Source organism: Heptranchias perlo, chromosome 7 (assembly GCF_035084215.1).
Source record: "Heptranchias perlo isolate sHepPer1 chromosome 7, sHepPer1.hap1, whole genome shotgun sequence".
Taxonomy (NCBI): Eukaryota; Metazoa; Chordata; class Chondrichthyes; order Hexanchiformes; family Hexanchidae; genus Heptranchias; species Heptranchias perlo.
Genome location: NC_090331.1, coordinates 77,231,179 through 77,254,156, shown reverse-complemented (window position 1 = coordinate 77,254,156; position 22,978 = coordinate 77,231,179). Strand labels below are relative to the sequence as shown.

General features: G+C 44.3%; 1 protein-coding gene across 1 annotated transcript; it reads right to left on the bottom strand.

The window, feature by feature from the left end:
• Nucleotides 1-9,403: 9,403 nt before the first annotated feature.
• Nucleotides 9,404-14,040, bottom strand: LOC137323373 (secreted phosphoprotein 24-like). The gene is made up of 7 exons (XM_067986861.1): nt 13,787-14,040; nt 13,541-13,644; nt 12,897-13,025; nt 12,390-12,521; nt 10,441-10,480; nt 9,761-9,805; nt 9,404-9,636 (listed from the first exon to the last, which is right to left on the bottom strand). The coding sequence occupies exons 1-7, from the start codon at nt 13,836-13,838 to the stop codon at nt 9,626-9,628; spliced, it is 513 nt and encodes a 170-aa protein (XP_067842962.1). The 5' UTR covers nt 13,839-14,040; the 3' UTR covers nt 9,404-9,625.
• Nucleotides 14,041-22,978: the final 8,938 nt, after the last annotated feature.

The window sequence follows — 22,978 nt, the reverse complement described above, 5'->3', positions numbered from 1 at the left end:
TCAATATCTACACTAAGTGCTTCACTGAAGAGCCCGCAATGGCATTCTTTGGAACTCTCGTAGATGGTCAGATTGCTGCCATTTAGTCTTAGGTTGCAACCTCAGCTCCTCCATGGGCAAGATGGGTGGACAGCTTGTCAGAGAACTATTGATAGGGGCTTCCCCAACACCCTTGCTGCTTTGTGGACTGACGATCAACAGGCCGACAGTCACAGTGATATTGACCCCACAAACAGGGGCAGGATTGAAGTGGCAGAGGGTGAGTGCGTTCTGTCTTACGAAGGCGCCTCATTCACACCATTCCAGCCCCACCATCAATGACTTTCCTTTTGGTAGAAAGCAGCCAGGGCCAAGTTGCCACCACAGGTGTGGAACTGTAGCTGCCTGAGGCAGGGCCATCTGGTGCCCATGGCGATGGAGGCCCTGAACCACCCAAATCCCAGAAGTACCTCAAAAACTCAACGGCCAACCTACTTCTGGCTTATTGGTTCCAGGCAAGGAGGGGATGCTTCATAGGAACACTTGAACACATACAAATATACACTACAAAGAGGACAAAGCAGGCAGCGCATAAAAAGAGTCTCAGTAAGAAAAGAAAAAAATGTCTGTTCTGTAATTGCAGCCTTCCTGTTCAGTTTTCCTTACGCTGCCCAGTGAATAACATGTACATTGGAGAAGGGTGGTCTGCCTGTCAGACTAATAGGGTGGTATTAGGAGTGCAGAGAATAGCCTTGAAAAGCAAAGCTTTTATGCAGCTATCAACCTTGGCTTAGTGGTAGTACTATAAGCTCTGAGTCAAAAGGTTATAGGTTCAAGTCCCACTCTAGAACTTTAACCACATAATCTAACCAGATACTTGAGTACAGCACTGTTGAAGGTGTTGCCTTTCGGGTGAGACATTAAAGCCAGTACAGGCTCAATGGACTGAATGGCCTCCTTTTGTACTGTAACAATTCTATGAAAGCAAGGCCCTAACTGCCTTCTCAGTTGGATTTAAAAGATCCATAGCACTACTTGAAGAAGAGTAGGAGAGTTTTCCATCGGTGTCCTGGCCAATTTTTATCCTTCAACCAACATCACTAAAAAACAGATTATCTGGTTTATATCTCATTGCTGTTGGTGGGACCTTGCTGTGCGCAACTTGACTGCTACATTTCCTACATCACAACAGTACTTCAAAAGTACTTCATTGGCTGTAAAGCGCTGTGAGATGTCCTGAGGTTGTGACAGATACTATATAAATGCAAGTTCTTTATTTCTTACTTGGGTGTACGTTTCTTCTGACAAGGTCAGCTGAATGACTCCTGCAGATGCTACTGTACTTTTAAAAAATTTGTTCAAGGGATGTGGCCATCGCTGGCGAGGCCGGCATTTATTGTCCATTCCTAATAGCCCTTGAGATGGTGGTGGTGAGCCGCCTTCTTGAACCGCTGCTGTCCGTGTGGTGAAGGTTCTCCCACAGTGCTGTTAGGAAGGGAGTTCCAGGATTTTGACCCAGCGACGATGAAGGAATGGCGATATATTTCCAAGTCAGGATGGTGTGTGACTGGAGGGGAACGTGCAGGTGGTGTTGTTCCCATGTACCTGCTGCCCTTGTCCTTCTAGGTGGTAGAGGTTGTGGGTTTGGGAGGTGCTGTTGAAGAAGCCTTGGCGAGTTGCTGCAGTGCATCCTGTGGATGGTACACACTGCAGCCACAGTGCGCCGGTGGTGAAGGGAGTGAATGTTTAGGGTGGTGGATGGGGTGCCAATCAAGCAGGCTGCTTTGTCCTGGATGGTGTGGAGCTTCTTGAGTGTTGTTGGAGCTGCACTCATCCAGGTAAGTGGAGAGAATTCCATCACGCTCCGGACTTGTGCCTTGTAGATGATGGAAAGGCTTTGGGGAGTTTGGAGGTGAGTCATTCGCCGCAGAATACCCAGCATCTGACCTGCTATTGTAGCCACAGTATTTATGTGGCTGGTCCAGTTAAGTTTCTGGTCAATGGTGACCCCCAGGATGATGATGGTGGGGGATTCAGCGATGGTCATGCCGTTGAATGTCAAGGGGAGGTGGTTAGACTCTCTCTTGTTGGAGATGGTCATTGCCTGGCACTTGTCTGGCACGAATGTTATTTGCCACTAATGAGCCCAAGCCTGGATGTTGACCAGGTCTTGCTGCATGCGGGCATGGACTGCTTCATTATCTGAGGGGTTGCGAATGGAACTGAACACTGTGCGAGCATCCCCATTTCTGACCTTATGATGGAGGGAAGGTCATTGATGAAGCAGCTGAAGATGGTTGGGCCTAGGACACTGTCTTGAGGAACTCCTGCAGCAATGTCCTGGGGCTGAGATGATTGGCCTCCAACAACTACCATCTTCCTTTGTGCTAGGTATGACTCCAGACAATGGAGAGTTTCCCCCTGCTTCACATTGACTTCAATTTTACTAGGGCTCCTTGATGTCACACACAGTCAAATGCTGCCTTGATGTCAAGGGCAGTCACTCTCACCTCACCTCTGGAATTCAGATCTTTTGTCCATGTTTGGACCAAGGATGTAATGAGGTCTGGAGCCGAGTGGTCCTGGTGGAACCCAAACCGAGCATCGGTGAGCAGGTTATTGGTGAGTAAGTGCCGCTTGATAGCACTGTCGACGACACCTTCCATCACTTTGCTGATGATTGAGAGTAGACTGATGGGACGGTAATTGGCCGGGTTGGATTTGTCCTGCTTTTTGTGGACAGGACATACCTGGGCAATTTTCCACATTGTCGGGTGGATGCCAGTGTTGTAGCTGTACTGAACAGCTTGGCTGGAGGCACGGCTAGTTCTGGAGCACAAGTTTTCAGCACTACAGCCGGGGTGTTGTCGGGGTCCATAGACTTTGCTGTATCCAGTGCACTCAGCCGTTTCTTGATATCATGTGGAGTGAAACGAATTGGCTGAAGACTGGCTTCTGTGATGGTGGGGATATCGGGAGGAGGCCGAGATGGATCAGCCTTGTCTTTTGCACTCACATGCTGGACTCCACCACCATTGAGGATGGGGATGTTTACAGAGCCTCCTCCTCCCGTTGGTTGTTTAATTGTCCACCACCATTCACGACTCGATTTGGCAGGACTGCAGAGCTTTGATCTGATCCGTTGGCTGTGGAATCGCTTAGCTCTGTATGCAGCATGTTGCTTCCGCTGTTTAGCATGCATGTCGTCCAGTGTTGTAGCTTGATCAGTTTGGCACCTCATTTTTAGGTACTGCTGGTGCTGCTTCTGGCATGCTCTTCTACACTCCCCATTGAACCAGGGTTGATCCCCTGGCTTGTTGGTAATGGTAGAGTGAGGAATATGCCGGGCCATGAGGTTACAGATTGTGGTGGAATACAATTCTGCTGCTGCTGATGGCCCACAGCGCCTCATGGATGCCCAGTTTTGAGCTGCTAGATCTGTTCTGAATCTATCCCATTTAGCACGGTGATAGTGCCACACAACACATTGGATGGTCTCCTCAGTGAGAACTTGGGACTTCGTCTCCATGAGGACTGTGAGGTGGTCACTCCTACCAATACTGTCATGTACAGATGCATCTGCGACAGGTAGATTGATGAGGACGAGATCAAGTAGGTTTTTCCCTCGTGTTGGTTCGCGCACCACCTGCCGCAGACCCAGTCTGGCAACTATGTCCTTCAGGACTCGGCCAGCTCGGTCAGTAGTGGTGCTACCGAGCCACTCTTGGTGATGGACATTGAAGTCCCCCATCCAGAGTACATTATGTGCCCTTGCTACTCTCAGTGCTTCCTCCAAGTAATGTTCAACATGGAGGAGGACTGAGTCATCAGCTGAGGGAGGGCGGTTGGTGGTAATCAGCAGGAGATTTCCTTGCCCATGTTTGACCTGATGCCATGAAATTTCATGGGGTCCGGAGTCAACGTTGAGGACTCCCAAGACCACTCCCTCCTGACTGTATATCACTGTACCACCAACTCTGGTGGGTCTGTCCTGCCAGTGGGACAGGACATACCCAGGGATGGTGATGGAAGAGTCTGGGACGTTGGCTGAAAGGTATGATTCTGTGAGTATGGCTATGTCAGGCTGTTGCTTGACTAGTCTGTGGGACAGCTCTCCCAATTTTGGCACAAGTCCCCAGATGTTAGTGAGGAGGACTTTTCGGGGTCAACTGGGCTTGGTTTTCCTTTGCCGTGTCCGGTGCCTAGTGGTCCGATGCTTGGTGGTGCATCCGGTACTTGGTCTGAGGTATCTCTGCTTCCTCTAGCTCCACAGCGAGGCACTCCACGTCTTCATCAGGGAGTCTTTGCTCTGGGAGCTCCTTCAACAGTCAGAAAGTACTGCTGTTGGAGGCCTCACATACAGCTGTGCTTAAATTTCCTGCCCTTCTGCTGATGTTAGGCCATACCGGGGTGGGCCATTCCTGGGTTGTGGGAAAGGAAATTGCAGCACTCCTGGGCCTGAGCAGTAGCGGCACATGTGGTGCACTGCCCCCGTACAGTGCCGGGATAGAGGGGAGCCAGTTAAATCAACCTCGTGATTTTCAGAACAGGATGAAATGATTGTATCAGAGGGAAATACATGAAGATGGAATCATTTTCACTACTGGGAAGTGCAGGTTAATGTTGACATTGAGAGCATCAAACGGTCACTGATCAGGAATGCCAACCTCCGAAGGCTCAGGACGCTGAGCCTGGCACTGAAAAAATTCACAGGTTTGTGGGGATATTTACGAAATTTACAGTCAATAAACACACTCTCAGGGGCTAATATTGACATTTGGTAAGATTTTGCTGTGAGTGGGAGTTAATGGCCTTGTACCCAGGTAAACCATCACTGCTGATGGCAAATTGTCTCAATTACAGGAGAAGAAGGGACTTCCAGCCCAGAGTCTAAGAACTTTGGGTGTAGAAATGAGATTTTCTCTTCCTTTTAACCACGTTGAGGTTTATAGCTAGATAAACAGATAGTTCATGAAAGATTCTGCCAACCTTTCCCACAGTCATGATTTGTCGTCAAGGGCCCTTAAATTTGAAGATCGTCAAATTGATGGAGAAAAACCTAAAGGATGAGCCATCACTTACAGAACACTTATAATGGGCTATCTACATGTCAGATGCCATCAACAAAATTCTTTGTTATTATTATTTAGTTATGTTTGCTTTCCCTGCCCCACTAAGACTTTAGCCTTAAAGTGATCTTCCTGTTATGTTTTTGGTTTTCCTTGCATATTTCTCTCATGCTTAGCATTAAGGGCATTACCGTAAGCCACCCTTCACTCCCAACAAATCGGAGTGTAAACTCACAAATACAATATCTGGTATTGTTGCATTGCTCAGGGGTGAGCAGAAACCTTTGTTTCTGTATTTACCTTACTCGATGTGACACAAACCCTCTCATGATCTGTTAGACTTCAGAAAGTAGAAGATTAAACACTATCATGGGTTAGGCTATAAACAACAGAATAGATTTATTCTCTATGTTAACAGGTAAGCAGTAACAATAGACAATACAATAGCTTGCACTGTTTTTACAGAACTTTTTCATCATGCTTTCTCCTCTTATAAATAAATAACAAAAGATGTGATACTTCACCAACTCTACTGATGATACTAAACCAGTACTAGTGTCTGGACTGTAACCTATGTATAGGTATTGGTAATAACCCACAGAGCTCCACAAGAACACAGCCACACAAGCTGCAGTACTGTGACACAAAATACAGCTGGTGAACTGGAGCTAGACTGTCCCATTCAGGCTTCAGAACCAGTAGCTTCTGACTACAAAGCTGCTCATCAAAGTGGACTTCAAAAGCTGTCAATGCCCTCTCCTCTCAGAAAACTATCCTCCATCCCCTCTTCTTCTTTGGTGATCGGGCTGAATCAAAAGAAAGCAAATAGGAGTTTTACACAAGTACAGTTGTCACTCACAGTAGGGTTCAAAGATATCAGACTGGTCTCCCAGCCCAGTTATCTCAGGCCAAGAGAGGAAACAAGCTGACAGTCAGTTAGATTCAAGAGACTGATACCCATGCAGAGCGGTGTCAGGAAGTGCTTCTGGTGAACTTGACATAAGTGACTCTGTAAATAGAAGGTATTAACACTTCAAGACCAACTAATGTTCTGGTAGCCATGTGTGGCAATAACATTTGTGGTGTACCTCACACTGCAATTTCTGGGCAAACTTACAGAGTGTAGATTCGAGAAGATGCAAAGCGGACTCCCGCAAAATCGCTCATACCAAGAGAAAACCTCCTGCTGATTACCACCTACCGTCCTCCCTCAGCTGATCAATCAGTCCTCCTCCATGTTGAACACCACTTGGAGGAAGAACTGAGGGTAGCAAGGGCACAGAATATACTCTGGGTGGGGGACTTCAATGTCCATCACCAAGAGTGGCTCGGTAGCACCACTACTGACCGAGCTGGCAGAGTCGTGAAGGACATAGCTGCTAGACTGGGCCTGCGGCAGGTGGTGAGCGAACCAACATGAGGGAGAAACTTACTTGACCTCGTCCTCACCAATCTACCTGTCGCAGATGCATCTGTCCATGACAGTATTGGTAGGAGTGACCACTGCACAGTCCTCATGGAGATGAAGTCCCGTCTTCGCAATGTGGACACCATCCAATGTGTTGTGTGGCACTGCCACCGTGCTAAATGGGATAGATTCAGAACAGATCTAGCAGCTCAAAACTGGGCATCCATGAGGCGCTGTGGGCCATCAGCAGCAGCAGAATTGTATTCCACCACAATCTGTAACCTCATGGCCCGGCATATTCCTCACTCTACCATTACCAACAAGCCAGGGGATCAACCCTGGTTCAATGGGGAGTGTAGAAGAGCATGCCAGGAGCAGCACCAGGCGTACCTAAAAATGAGGTGCCAACCTGGTGAAGCTACAACTTAGGACTACATGCATGCTAAACAGTGGAAGCAACATGCTATAGACAGAGCTAAGCGATTCCACAACCAACGAATCAGATCAAAGCTCTGCAGTCCTGCCACATCGAGTCGTGAATGGTGGTGGACAATTAAACAACTAACGGGAGGAGGAGGCTCTGTAAACATTCCCATCCTCAACAATGGCGGAGTCCAGCACATGAGTGCAAAAGACAAGGCTGAAGCGTTTGCTACCATCTTCAGCCAGAAGTGCCGAGTGGATGATCTATCTCGGCCGCCTCCCGATATCCCCACCATCACCGAAGCCAGTCTTCAGCCAATTCGGTTCACTCCACGTGATATCAAGAAACGGCTGAGTGCACTGGATACAGCAAAGGCTATGGGCCCCGACAACATCACCGCTGTAGTGCTGAAGATTTGTCTCCAGAACTAGCTGCGCCTCTAGCCAAGCTGTTCCAGTACAGCTACAACACTGGCATCTACCCGACAATGTGGAAAATTGCCCAGGAATGTCGTGTCCACAAAAAGCAGGACAAATCCATTCCGGCGAATTACCGTCCCATCAGTCTACTCTCAATCATCAGCAAAGTGATGGAAGTGTCGTCGACAGTGCTATCAAGAGGCACTTACTCACCAATAACCTGCTCACCCATGCTCGGTTTGGGTTCCGTCAGGACCACTCGGCTCCAGACCTCATTACAGCCTTGGTCCAAACATGGACAAAAGATCTGAATTCCAGAGGTGAGGTGAGAGTGACTGCCCTTGATATCAAGGCAGCATTTGACCGAGTGTGGCACCAAGGAGCCCTAGTAAAATTGAAGTCTATGGGAATCAGGGGGAAAACTCTCCAGTGGCTGGAGTCATACCTAGCACAAAGGAAGATGGTAGTGGTTGTTGGTGGCCAATCATCTCAGCCCCAGGACATTGCTACAGGAGTTCCTCAAGGCAGGGTCCTCGGCCCAACCATCTTCAGCTGCTTCATCGAGGACCTTCCCTCCATCGTAAGGTCAGAAATGGGGATATTCGCTGATGATTGCACAGTATTCAGTTCCATTCGCAACACCTCAGATAATCAAGCTATCCAAGCCCGCATGCAGCAAGATCTGGACAACATCCAGGCTTGGGCTCATAAGTGGTAAGTAACATTCGTGCCAGACAAGTGCCAGGCAATGACCATCTCCAACAAGAGAGAGTCTAACTACCTCCCCTTGACATTCAACGGCATTACCATCGCCGAAACCCCCACCATCAACATCCTGGGGTTCACCATTGTCCAGAAACTTAACTGGACCAGCCATATAAATACTGTGGCTACGAGAGCAGGTCAGAGGCTGGGTATTCTGTGGTGAGTGACTCACCTCCAAACTCCCCAAAGCCTTTCCACCGTCTACAAGGCATAAGTCAAGAGTGTGATGGAATACTCTCCACTTGCCTGGATGAGTGCAGCTCCAACAACACTCAAGAAGCTTGACACCATCCAGGACAAAGCAGCCCGCTTGATTGGCACCCCATCCACCACCCTAAACATTCACTCCCTTCACCACCGGCGGACCGTGGCTGCAGTGTGTACCATCCACAGGATGCACTGCAGCAACTCGGCAAGGCTTCTTCGACAGCACATCCCAAACCTGTGACCTCTACCACCTAGAAGGACAAGGGCAGCAGGCACATGGGAACAACACCACCTGCACGTTCCCCTCCAAGTCACACACCATCCCGACTTGGAAATATATCGCCGTTCCTTCATCGCCGCTGGGTCAAAATCCTGGAACTCCCTTCCTAACAGCACTGTGGGAGAACTGTCACCACACGGACTGCAGCGGTTCAAGAAGGCGGCTCACCACCACCTTCTCAAGGGCTATTAGGGATGGGCAATAAATGCCAGCCTCGCCAGCGACGCCCACATCCCATGAACGAAAAAAAAAAGCCGCTACTCCAAGGAAGGAAAATCCCTGTAGAGCACATCAGGAACTCCGCAGCAGCATCAGTGGAGGCAGCTGGGAATTTAAAGGGCCAGAAGAGAGCAGAAGAAATGAAGGCAGAGATTTTTTTTTAGGCAGCAGCTAATTGTAACAGAACCAATGTTTGTCATATAAACATTAAAATGACTTTCCTTTGACTAGGGAAATGGGATCTATAAGAAAGTGGACTTTTCCAAGACTATCTCCAATTTCAGGAATCATACTTCCAATAACAGTCACCAAGCAACAGTCACTGTTCACTTCCACCCACTCTAATAAACTATTTCACCAAGTAGTTAGTGATCGAATTCAGTGTCACACAGCCCAAGGTTTGAAAGCTCCATATTGATACAGTGCCACTTGTCCACCTCCCAACACCAGTCTTGAGGCAGGAAAAACCCCAAATCATCAGCAGCTACCATTAAACTGAGGAAACTTGTCACAAGTCTATGACAGGCTGTTTGAGCGTTGTGTCTGTTTAAACTCCTATCTGATCAGTGAAGTGAGAAACAACATTTGGACGAACATCAGTAAATATTCTCTTTATATTTTTAATTTGATCCACAGATTACAAGTCAACAATACACAGCAAAGGACAGAACATTTACAAACTATAGAATCTCCTAGTTACAGTAAAATGTACAGTCAGGAACCCCAGGTCCCCCCTTATATATGAACAAATAAAGTACAATTTGTAAAATCTTCTTTAATCTGAAGGAAGTCTTCTTGTGTTCACATCAAGCTCGGCCTTCCAGAAGTTCTATTCATGATTAGTGTCTTGAATCATCACTGTGTTCCTGGAATGAATGTAATAAACAGAATTGCAATTTCCCGTTGGACTCAGATTAATGAGTTCAATATTTTATTGTTGTTGATTATCAGCAAGCAATTATCTGACATAAAGTCCCAGTTTATACTTACGTTTGAAGATTCCTCGACCAGTGATTCTTTTGACTTGCTTTTCACCTGTATTAAAATATTCATATTTAGATGCTTAGCACAGGGGCACAAATGAAACATTTTGTTTATTTCTCAACTTTTAGAATTTTCTAAGGACTTTAATGATATTAGAGATATATAAAAGAATGAGGTTGTTAATTCTTTAAATTTGAGAGCTGAGATTGATTGGCTCAGTGTTTGAGTTCTCACCAAAAATCTCACGTTCTGCAGTGCAGCAATAATCAATACAGCCCTGGTATAGTGGGGCTGTGGGGTCAATGGATAAACTAATGAAGGCTGAAATTATTGATCAGCTAGTCTCTATTGTACTCTCCCTCCTGAACAACCAGCAATTATTGTCTAGTAGATGGTGAGAATGTGAACATCTATCCATCTGATGCCATTACATTTATCTATTCTGGCGTCATCTTCACTGGGGAATAAAATCGTATCTACTTAGGTTCATCTCAATTCCTTTGACTCGGGCTGGAGAACATTCAACAGGATTCAAGTATTCGTATTCCCTCTCCCACTGTCTCTGGTGGACATTGAATTCAATTAAAGCACATTACTGCAACAGCTTCCATTCTGAACAGATAAATCCAGGTGTCAACAGTTTATTGTTAATAATCACCTGGCAAAAAATCCTGGTTAATACTTACGTTTGATGACACCTCGTGGGAGGTTTCTTTTGGTTTTCACCTGTATTAAAATATTAATATTTACATGTTTAGTATGAGGGTGGATGAAGTGTTTTGTAAATAATAAGTTTTAGCATTATCCTTCAATTGTAATCATCCCTTAAATGATATTAAATGAGAAATAAAGAAATGTTAACTCTTTAAATTTCAGGGATGAGATGCAATGGCCCAGTGTTTGATGGTGAAGGCCTCGCCAAACATCTGGATATTCTATGATGCAACAATAATGAATGTAGCACTGGCACAGTGGGGCTGTGGGGCCAATGGTTAAAGTAGTAAAGTAATAAAAATGTATTATATATAATAAGTATTGTGTTAACCCTCAGACAATATTTTCTTAATATGAATAAGAAGAGATAATAGCTCTATACAGACTTACTTCTAATGAAACAAACAGGCTACTCTGATTTCTTTTCCAGTTGGTGAGCATGTCTGTGATGCTTCTAAAGGTTGTCAGCACTGAAGGTCAGTCTGGGTGGTTCTGAGACGAGACTGTCCCAACCACGCAGAGAATGACAAGTCAGATCACTCTTATCTTTGGTGGACAACAACCCAACAATCCTTTTCCAAGGGTTGGAGAACAGTCTATAGCATTCAAACCTCAGTGTCCCCTTCACACAATCACTAGGTGAACATTTAATTCAATGAAAGTACATTGTTAGCTCAGGCTCCATTCTGATATCTTCAGGTTGTCCAAGAAAAATGGACAACAACATTTTAGAGACAATGACAGATACTTCGCTTCCGCTCTAAAAACAGAGAAGAATCCTGAATCTTAGACAGCAGCCAGATATGTCAACAATATAACCTGCCAACAATTTGTGCTGGATTTTTTCTTTCTGTCGCCTTCTTTAGGAGTTTCTGGGAGGATGTTACACCAGCTCCATTTCTGTTGATTTTAATTATGTAATGCATCTCCCTGTCTGAAGATCTTCTCATTCTCTGTACTCGTATCAGTGCGATCCAAACACTATTTGGAGAGTGACTCACTGGGCTCCCTACAACATCCTGGACATATCCCTCCCTTGCATATAAAATGCTGGGGTGAGCCTTTGGCTTAGTGCTAGCATTCCCGCCTCCAAAGCTCAAGTGCAGGGTACAAGCCCTACTCCAGACAGTCCTGGCAAATGGAGACCGGAGATCCCTCTGTGAATTCTGGGGTGGCATCCAGTGGGATATTTAAACCCGATGGGTGTGAGTGGCCTGCCTTTCATATACATTGAGGGAATCCATTAAACCCACCCACCGTAAAGGACTAATCAACTTATTAGCTGGTATAAAGGTGGTTATGACCATGGAAGGAGCATTCATCTCATGGCCTGTCAGACTGTTAATTAGCCTGTGAATCCTTCCACTAAAAAATACAGATGATCTGGTTGATTATTTCATTGCTGTTTATGGGATCTTGCTGTGTGCAAATTGGCTATGGCGTTCCCTACATTATAACAGTGACTACACTTCAAAAGTACTTCATTGGCTGTTAAGCGCTTTGGGCGGCCTGATGTCGTGAAAGGAACAATATCAATGCAAGTCTTTTTATCTTCCTTTCTTTCTCTACTTCGTACTGTTCTCCAAGGGGAGAGTGTGAAGCTACGATCAAAAACAACATAAGGTACGACACGGGGAAGAAAGACCTGACCCAAAATACAGAAAGCCCGTTCCCCTATTTTTTATAATTGTGAATGTAAGGAGTCTTACAACACCAGGTTATAGTCCAACAGCTTTATTTGGAATCACAAGCTTTCGGAGCTTTCCTCCTTCGTCAGATCACCTGACGAAGGAGGAAAGCTCCGAAAGTTTGTGATTCCAAATAAAGCTGTTGGACTATAACCTGGTGTTGTAAGACTCCTTACATTTGTCCACCCCAGTCCATCACCGGCATCTCCACATCATTATAATTGTGAGTTTACCTCAATACTGTTTTCAGTTGACACTGATGAGTCACTGTTGCTGTCAACCGTCTTCAGACCTCGACACTCCACATCGATGTCAATGACCCTATCAGCAAAATATTGAACATGGCTTTTGCAAAAACCTTTTTCCTGTCAAAATAAAAATAATTTATTAAAAATATTGAATGACTGTAAGCTCAACACTGACACAGGGAGTTTGTACGATAAAACTCAGTACCCACGGTCCTTTCTATGATATAATTCAATACACACGGTCCTTTCTATGATATAACTCAGTACTCAAAGCCCTTTCTATGATATAATTCAATACACACGGTCCTTTCTATGATATAATTCAATACACACGGTCCTTTCTATGATATAACCCAGTACCCATGGTCCTTTCTATGATATAACTCAGTACACACGGTCCTTTCTATGATATAATTCAATACACACGGTCCTTTCTATGATATAATTCAGTACACATGATGTTTCTATGATACAATATAACTCAATACTCACAGCTGTCTTTTTAGGGCGGAAGCGGCAGCTGGGATCATCAAATTCCAGTCCAGAATTTTTGGAGCAGACGGTTTCTTTCACAGTGAACACTAAATCCACGTTGTATGACAATGTGCCTGTGCGATAAATCTAATGAAAGGAAAACAGATCATTAGTGTGTTATTGTATCTGGTGTTCTTACTCTCATCAGATAAAGCTCAGAACAACACAGTTCTTTATTTTTAACAGATCCTCCACTGGGGCAGTCAGAATCATCAACCAACAGGGACAAAAGATTTAATTTGTCCAAACACAAATGGCTCCTTTAACCCTCACAGTATGCATGCTCGATATGATGGAACCTTTAATAATGGGAGGAAATTATCAAATGGGCGACAGACAATTGGGATTTGAAAATACTGCAGAGGAAAAGAAATCTCCAATCTCATCCTTGGAAGAATTTCAAATCTCACTTCCAACCATTCCCAATCTCCAATATCAAAGATTGAATTCGGATTTATATTCAATCCGGAACTAAGATTCTCCCACCATTGTGTGTGTAATATAATATTCTGCTCATGTTTAATAATCAGAGTCTAACTGCACTCAGTAATATCCTTGTAGACTTTAGGGAGTGAAACACACTTAGACCAGGACACACTTACATCCTTCACTCTTCTCCTGGTTATACCACAGAGATTGGTGATCTCAGTGATTTCGTTGAGTTTTATAACTGACTCTCTCAGAGCATCCTGAGGGGTTGGTACTCCTGCAGAGAGAAAAGGAAAGTTGTACAAAACACTCCAGCATTCTTCAGTGAATTTTGTTTAAATAATGGTAAAATATCACTGACTGAAGCTCATTAACAATAACTCGTTGCTTTCTGAGGTGCTGCTCTCTCCAGTACGTACCTGAGCAGTGGAGGATCTGCACTGCAGCAATGATGAGGAGAAAGGATTTCATTCTGCCTCTTGTGTGATCAGCTGGCTGGTTTCTAACAGTAAAGGAGCTGCTTCTCTCTCTTGTTCTGCCTTTTCCTTTCAGCGTTCAGTCTTTATATACTGCACCTCGACCACATTCAAACACTGACTCATATTTGCTCAGTTTGGTGATCCTGGCCGTGGAAATCTGCTGACAAGTGGGCCGTAATATGGGCACAGCTTCCTCTAAATATCATCATTGGGTTTAGATTTGGTGGCAAAAGTGTGGGATCAGATTTTAATCCTCAGAATATAAAATAAATATCTGAGAGATGAGAGAAAATGATCAACTTTAATTTGTAGAAAGTCACATTCAGTCCACTAGAGTGGATACCTTGAATTTTCTGTTTATTGGACAGTGTCATTATTCGGGTCCCTTCCTGCACCAACCATTACCCCCAGAAGCTCTGCTGCATTGGCTGCCATGTCGTCCTCCATGATGTATTCAGGGTAAACGGAGAATCTGCGCCCCGCGTGGTACAATTTTTTAATTTAAATCACATTGTCCCACCACTTCTCCCCCATTGTCTCTCATCTGCAGAAGGTGCTGACACTTGCTGCGGTATATTTTCATGGGCAGCCCTGGACTTGCAGTAACTGACCCAATTGGGCTGTAAATCCCAGCCTAGTCCCTGAGAAAGTCATATTGGAATGTTTCTTTCTGTTAGAATCACTTAGCACCAAAAAAAAAGTGGTGGAGTAGACCCCTGACATACACATGCCTTTCTGTTCAATATTACCTCACTGTTAGTGGTCAGAGGCTTGAATCCCAGAACTCCTGGTCAGTGTAGTCCAGCTGCCTGAGTGGCGATGAGATGGGTCCTCACTTGGTGTGATATTAATTATCAGACCGCAGTCCCGCTCAAATCTATACAGTTCATCAGGCCAACTTCAAGTTACTCCGTCAATGGGAATAGGGTGCAAGTGGCCAGAACATTCTGGTGGTATATGTATCGGCCCATTTCTGCCCAAATCCCACCCACCGTCATTTTCCTGGGGAACTCTGTATGGCCGGCCCAGACACTGACCTGTTTCAGGCAGGAGCCTCGTTCCAATATGCTAAGGGCATAGGGCCCCAGTGCAAATTTTAAGTACCAATAATGCACAGTACACCCTCCGCCCATTGATACCAGGCATTGTGCGGCCTAACCAGCAGCCTTTAAAGGGACCTCTTCCACCCGTTGGGGAAAAGGTAAGCTTTAGAATAGCTTTCACAGCTCAATAGTCTAATGTAAGTTAGGCCTGTCCCTCAAAGTGCCTCGGGCATCACGACAATGACATTGTGCGGGCAACACAATCAAATTTCCTGTCGCTCACCCAATGCACAGAAAATCAGAACTGTTACCAGGCTTTCTCTGCCATATACTCTTGACAACAGAGCCCATTCAGCTCCACATGTGTAGGAGCTCCATCCAGAGGTTTGTTTTGGACTGGGTTTTATTGACAGTGGTGTAGAAATCTGCGGTTAGGCTTCCTACCTCCTGAGCTGTGCGTAGGCCTTAGGGTTTGTGTGGGAGGGGGAGCAGAGAGGAAAAGTGAGAAATGTGGAAACAGTGGGAGAAGGTAAACATTAATTCAAGAAAAGAATAAAATCCTGCAGGGAAACAGGTGTCAACTTCTGCACAAAAATATTAGTCATAATTGATCAATAATTTAGTAAACCATGCTACTGTAAATCATCATTAAAATGAGAAATATTATAAAAGTTGGAAGATTTGAATCTCTCATTACTTTGAGAGGAGGCTTCTTGTCTCCATTTCCTGCTGTTTATTTAGTTGGAGTTAATCTTTTACTTTGGAGAACTCCTCAGTATCGACTGCTGCTGATGTTTATTCTTCAAGTTGAAGATTATTGAGCTGTTGGAAGCAAAAGGGGCGATTTTAACCCTACCTTCCTGGTGGATACCAGCCAGGCGGGCAATGAAAATCGGCCGGAAGTCTTACCTGCCGACATCCCGCACCAATTCTGCCGTCTTCTATTTTAACCTGCTCTTCTGAGCAGGCAGCAAGGACACCCGCCTGAAGCTAGAAGGGTCCACCAGGAATGTTTAGGCCTCCCCTGCTCCGGGCCCACCCCCTCCCTCCCACTAGACCCTCCAGAAACCACCCCCCCCCCCCCACTCCCCACAACATATCTTGTGGCCAGCGACCATTTCTTTGACCTCCTGCCACCCGAAATTCCACACCTGCTTGCTGGCCAGTTGCCGCTTGTTGCCTGTCTTGGGCAGACAGCTGGCTGGCGGAATGCAGATCGCCCGTGTAAAAATCACCCGGCGTCATGCTGCCGAGGTCGGGGTGTGGAGGGGCTGGCCGTTTGCCTCGCCTCCCACCCCCATCCTGCTCCCGGTTAAAATCGGGGCTAAACTTTCAGCCGATGAAGATATTGGGCCGAATCTTGCTGGAGGGATGGAACCCCACGGGGTGCGCCATCATTCGACTGTTTTCTGCACCCTTCAGCTCAAAAATAGAAGGATATGCTGATAGGGTTAGATGAAGGGAGGGAGGAGGCTCGTATGGAGCATGAACAGCGGCATGGACCTTTTGGGCCAAATAGCCTGTTTCTGTGCTATACATTCTATGTAATTCTGTGTAAAAATATATATAACACTTTCTAATTAAAGTGATGATGGTAAAAAGATAAGGATTTTGTCTTTACTAGATTAATGATTGGCTTCTTTTTTGCTTTATTGCACTAGTAGCTAATAACACTGGCTGCTAGCTATTTCTACAAGTTGTATAAAATACACATTATAATCTGGCTAATTTTTAGACCACAGGACAAGGCAAAGTTATGCATAGTCCAGGAAGGCCTCTGTGTACGTGGATTGCTTGCTGTCACTGTACTTGGATGCCGATTGACAACAGTGACTGCATTTCCAAAGTACTTCATTGGCTTGAAATGCTGTGGGATGTCCCAATAGGTGCTTTATAAATACAAGTTTTTACTTTCTTTCTTCATAGCTCTAACCTTCCATTCCCAGTATCATTCCAGAAAATCTTCACTGTACCCTTTCTATTATTCTGATATCCTTCCTATAATGAGGTTTACAGAACTGTAGTCAATACTCCTATTGTGGCCAAACCAAATTCAGCATCAGCTCTTTGCTTTTATATTCAATGACCCTATCTTAAAACTTAGATTCCTTTTTGCCACTTTTATGGTCTTTATTTCCTGCACTCGCCCTTTAAAGATCTGTGTATCTGCCCTTCCGCATCTCCCTGTTCTTCCACTCTGTTAAGAATCTTACCACATCCCATGTACTTCCTTTCACTATAAGTTTTCCCAAAATGTACTCCATCACCTTTGTCTGCATCTGCCACCTACCTGCTTACGGTGTCAGCTGTGGCTCAGTTGTCGCACTCTCGCTCTGAGTCAGAAGGTTGTGGGTTCAAGTCCCACTCCAAGACACTTAAACACAAAATCTAGGCTAATATTTCAGTGCTGTACTGTCAGAGATGCTGTCTTTCAGATGAGAAGTTACACCAAGGCCCCATTTGCCCTCTCAGGTGGACATAAAAGACCCTATGACACTATTCAAAGAAGAGCAGGGGATTACTCCCTGGTGACCAAGCCAATTTTTATCCCTCAACTAACATCACTAAAACAGATTATCTGATCATTATCACATTGCTGTTTGTGGGACCTTGCTGTGCGCAAATTGACTGCTGTGTTTCCTACATTACAGGAGGGATCTGTTCAAGATGGATGGGTTGCACCTCAATAGAGCTGGGACCAATGTCCTCGCGGGGAGGTTAACTAGTGCTGTGGGAGAGGGTTTAAACTAATTTGGCAGGGGAATTGGCACCAGGATGAAACATTAGAGAGGAGAAACAAGGTGCTCAGCAGACTGGGTGGGACAAATAGCACTGGAGTAAAGAATAGTTCAGAAATAGGAGAGATCAGACAGGGGGCAAACGCAAGGCAATCTAAGATGAGTTTAGAGTGCACGTGCGTAAATGCACGTAGTGTAGTAAATAAGGTTGGTGAGCTGCAGGCACAAGTCCCAACATGGGACTATGATATAGTGGCAATAACAGAGATCTGGCTTAAAGAAGGGGACGATTGGGTACTTAATATTCCTGGCTACATGGTATTCAGGAAAGATAGGGAAGGAAAGAAAGAAGGGGGGTGGCAGCATTGATCAAAGAAACTATTATAGCACTGGAAAGGGATGATGTAATTGAGGGGGTCAATGACAGAATCTACTTGGTTAGAATTAAGGAACAGTAGAGGAGCTATTACACTACTGAATGTATACTATAGGCCATCAAATAGTGGAAAGGAGATAGAGGAACAAATTTGCAGGCAAATTACAGCAAGATGCAAGAACTATAGAGTAGTGATAATGGAGGACTTCAATTATCCCAATATAGAGTGGGATAGTAACAGTGTAAAGGGCAAAGAGAGGGAGGAATTCTTAAATTATGTACAAGAGAACTTTCTTAATCAGTGTGTTTCCAGCCCAATGAGGAAGATAGCAGTGCTGGATCTAGTTCTGGGGAATGAAGTGGGGCAAGTGGAGCATGTCTCAGTGGGGGAGTAACGGAGAGGGTTGATGAGGGTAATGTGGTTGATGTTGTGAATATGGACTTTCAAAAGGCATTTGATAAAGTACCACATAATAGACTTGTTAGCAAAATTGAAGCCCATGGGATTAAAGGGACAATGGCAGCGTGGATACAAAATTGGCTAGAGCAGAGAGTATCAGTGAGCGGTTATTTTTCAGACTGGAGGGAAGTATACAGTGGTGTTCCCCAGGGGTCGGTATTAGGACCACTGCTCTTTTTGATGTATATTAATGACCTGGACTTGGGCATAGAGGGTTTAATTTCAAAGTTTGCAGATGACACGAAACTCAGAAATGTAGTAAACAATGTGGAGGATAGTAACAGACTTCAGGAGCACATAGACAGATTGGTGAAATGGGCAGACACATGGCAGAGTGAATTTAATACAGAGAACTGTGAAGTGATGCATTTTGGAAGGAATAATGAGGAGAGGCAATATAAACTAAATGGTACAATTATAAAGGGGGTGCAGGAACAAAGAGACCTGGGGTGTACGTACACAAATCTTTGAAGGTAGAAGAACAAGTTGAGAAGGCTGTTAAAAAAGCATATGGGATCCTGGGCATTATTAATAGAGGCATAGAGTACAAAAGCAAGGAAGCTATGCTAAACCTTTATAAAACACTGGTTAGGCCTCAGCTGGAGTGTTGTGTTCGATTCTGGGCGCCACATTTTAGGAAGGATGTCAAGGCCTTAGAGAGGGTGCAGAAGAGATTTACTAGAATGGTACCAGGGATGAGGGACTTCAGTTATGTGGAGAGACTGGAGAAGCTGGGGTTGTTCTCCTTTGAACAGAGAAGGTTAAGGGGAGATTTGATAGAGGTGTTCAAAATCATGAACGGTTTTGATAGAGTAAATAAGGATAAATTGTTTCCAGTGGCAGAAGGGTCGGTAACCAGAGGACACAGATTTAAGGTGATTGGCAAAAAAACAGAGGCGACATGAGGAAGCATTATTTAATGCAGCGAGTTGTTATGATCTGGAATGCACTGCCTGAAAGGGTAGCGAAAGCAGATTCAATAGTAACTTTCAAAATGGAATTGGATAAATACTTGAAGGGAAATCATTTACAGGGCTCTGGGGAAACAGCAGGTGAGAGGGACTAATTGGATAGCTCTTCCAAAGAGCCGGCACAGGTACGGTGGGCCGTATGGCCTCCTTCTGTGCTGTACCACACTATGATACTACAATTAAAACAGTGACTACATTTCAGAAGTACTTCATTAGCTATGGTGCACTTTGGGACTTCGTGAGGTCATGAAAGGCGTGATATAAATGCAAGTCTTTCTTTCTCTTTCTTTACATCAATGTCTATGCTCTCATGCAGCAAAGTTCAATACTAGCCCGTTGCCTTTCTTAGTGTTCACTAATGTCATCCCACATTACGGACAAGGTAAGGTAAGACTACCTAGTGTATCATTTCCTGGCTTATCACTTCCTGCTCTCTTGAACATTTCCATCCCTCTAGCCCTTTGGCACAATTGTCATTTCCAAAGATTTTTGCAAAATTATAGTCAGTCAACTCCTCTATTATTCTGGGATGTGTAGCATCTGAGCTGAAGACTTTTCTTCTTTTAGTCTCATTAATGTTTTAAATACGGTTTTCTTTATCTTCACTAGACTTTTTCTAAATGAAAAGTTGAGTTAGGATTGATGACTGCTTTCCTGTGGCTCTCAAGAAGTATTTTGACTGAATTTTGTGTCTCAACTTTCTCTTTAAATGACTGTGTGAATGTGAAAGTAATGACAACTTTAAGCTATAATGTTAGCTTGGCTCAGTTAGTAGGACTCTCACCTGTGAGTCAAAAAGTTGAGAGTTCAAGCTCCACTACAGCCTTCAGCGCAATATGGAGGGAGTGCTACATTGTCAGTGGTGCCATCTTGTGGATGAGAAGTTAAATCAAGGCCCTGTCTGCCTGCTCAGATGGACATTAAAAATCCCATAGCACTTTTCAAGGAAGTTCAAGGAACAGCACGGGAATTCTCCTGGGATCCTTATCAATATTTATCTCCTAATTATCACAAACCAAAAACAGATTAACTAGTCCTTCATCTCATTTGCTGCATGTGGGGCCTTCCTGTACATAAATTATCTGCCACTGGAACAGCCCAAAACAGTTTGAGTACAAAATGACTGCTTTACTTGGTGGATCCATTCGATTTGTAACTCAAGTTTTAAGGATATCACATCGAGCAACTTTTAACTGTGTCATCAGATGTTATGAGAGATAAGAGTCTAACATTGGAAGATTTCGATATTGAGATTAAGCTGTTCCTTCTTTGGCCACATAGTGGCAACTGTGAGTTGCCTTGTTGATCTATAAGGATTGTAAAACCTTTGTTCTGGATTGCTCCATCCCTGTTATTTTGTGAGAGTGTGTGCATGTGCATGCATGTTCAACATTGCTGAAATGAGCACAGGATTTTCAGAAAAGGATGGATAATGTTGCTGAAAAACAATGATGAAGATGGACATTGTCTTCACTCCTGGGAAATGCCACACAGTGTAATAATTAATAACACTTGCATTTCTTCAACATCTCATAACATCAAAATGTCTCAAAGTGCTTGACAGAGTGAGTTACTTTCGAAGGGCAGTGACTGTTGTTGTCCAGGTAAATGTTGACACTGAGAGCATCAAACAGTCACTGACCAGGAATGCCAACCTCTAAAGCCCCAGGACCCTGAGCCTCGCACTGAAAAAATTTACAAGTTTGCGGGAATATTCACGAGATTTACAGTCAATAAACAAACTCTCAGCGACTAATATTGACATTGGGTAAGATTTTAATGTCAGTCGGAATTAATGGCCTTGTACCAGAGTAAACCGTCGCTGCTGATGGTAATTTGTTCAAAGGGGTGGGGTCTCTTAACATTGCGACCAGATTTGCAGGCACAGAAAGAAAGCCATTCTTCTGGTATTTAATTGCAATTGTTAAAACGTTTTTAAAAATTTATCCTCACTGAGACCTACTTTGTATTTTCTGTTTCTTTGAATGGATTTTTATGGCCTAAGTATAAGTCACATTAAAAACAGAAAAGTTTCCCTGATTGCAGGTCCCTAAACCTGCTACGCATCAATGATGGTTAAATGAGTTAAAGCTTAAATTTTTGTGCTTAAAGAAGAAATGGAGTGGGTTTGGCCCCTTTCCTTGTTTGCGCTGATTTATGCCCGTTTTAAGTTTAGGCGTATTATAATGAGATTGAGAGGATTCTTGGACGTAACTTGACATCAACAAAATGGGCACAGCATTGGACACATTCTTGGGTCTAACTTCTGGGTTGCGCCCGAGGAGGAAAGTCCAGGTCCCGGATTTAAAATTTTTCAAACCCCCACAGTCATAACTTGTAATCAAGTGTCCTTGTATTTTAAATCCTTTTCTCTGAGGGGAAAAATGAACTTTGATAAGTTTACTATCTGCAATGGTTCTCTCTGTATGAACCTGTATTCTTTTTGATCCATTAGCTTTACATGTGTCCGTGATCTATTAGTTTACCAGGTAATGAAGTTTTCCCTAATGCCTGCTGGCTAGAGCCTGTACGGCATTTGTGGGTGGTGGTGGGGAGTGTGAGTCGTGAGGGGTGAATTCCCTGGGAGCGGAGACCCCATTTGCACACATAAATGGAGTTTCTCCCGAAGTTATGGTGGCAGAGTGGGAGAAGCTCCAAGGAAATTCACCCCCCAACTCTAAATTTTGCATGGTGTCAAAAGTCAGATCATATCCACTGAAATCAAAAGGAACCAATGGTAAGGACCTGTTCACCTCATCAGCTGAATTGTTCCCAGTAAGAAAACAAGTGGTAGCCAGGAGGAGCGTCAAGTAGGAAAGGTAATGCCATGTGAGGTATTGGTTAAACATTGGGCCAGATTTTGCTGTAGCAGGGCATCTAACGGCCTCTGCCATTAGTTAGACTCACCCCTGCACCCTTCAGCTCAAGACATTTATTCCCACTATGTTGCTGGAAGTGCGAGCTGATAACGTCACAGTGAGGGAAACAGGACACCTGGGACCTGGGTGAACAGGGCAAGCAATAGGGTATCTCCTTAACCAACCAGTTTGAAGGATTGTGAAATAAACACAGAAAGGATTGAGAAGGAAGTGTAAATTAGAGAGGGTGAATTCAATGTCAAATCAAGCACAGAAAGAAAAATAAAGAGAGGGAAAGAAAGATTGGATTAAGAGAGAGAGAAAAAAGAGACAGAAAGGAAAAGTAAGAAAAAAAAATTTTAAATTTAAAATTTGATATTTTTCAAATCTCCTTGAAGTTTGAAGGAATGAGACTCCCACTTGTAATAGTTAATTTTCAGTGTCAGAGAGGTTGATCAGCAGTAATTAATAGTTATCACATCGTTAAAAGGGTACTTAGACTGGAATGGACAAGACTTAACTTTTTGTGGCTGGTTTAGTTTGTATCTACCGTGCAAATACAGCAACTTCATGACATTCAAATAATTTCAACGGTGAGTCAGACAGCGAGAAGGAAAGGGTATGGCAGCGCAACTCAGACAGCAACTTTTGGATATTCACATTTAATCGCGTATCTGTTCCTCGCC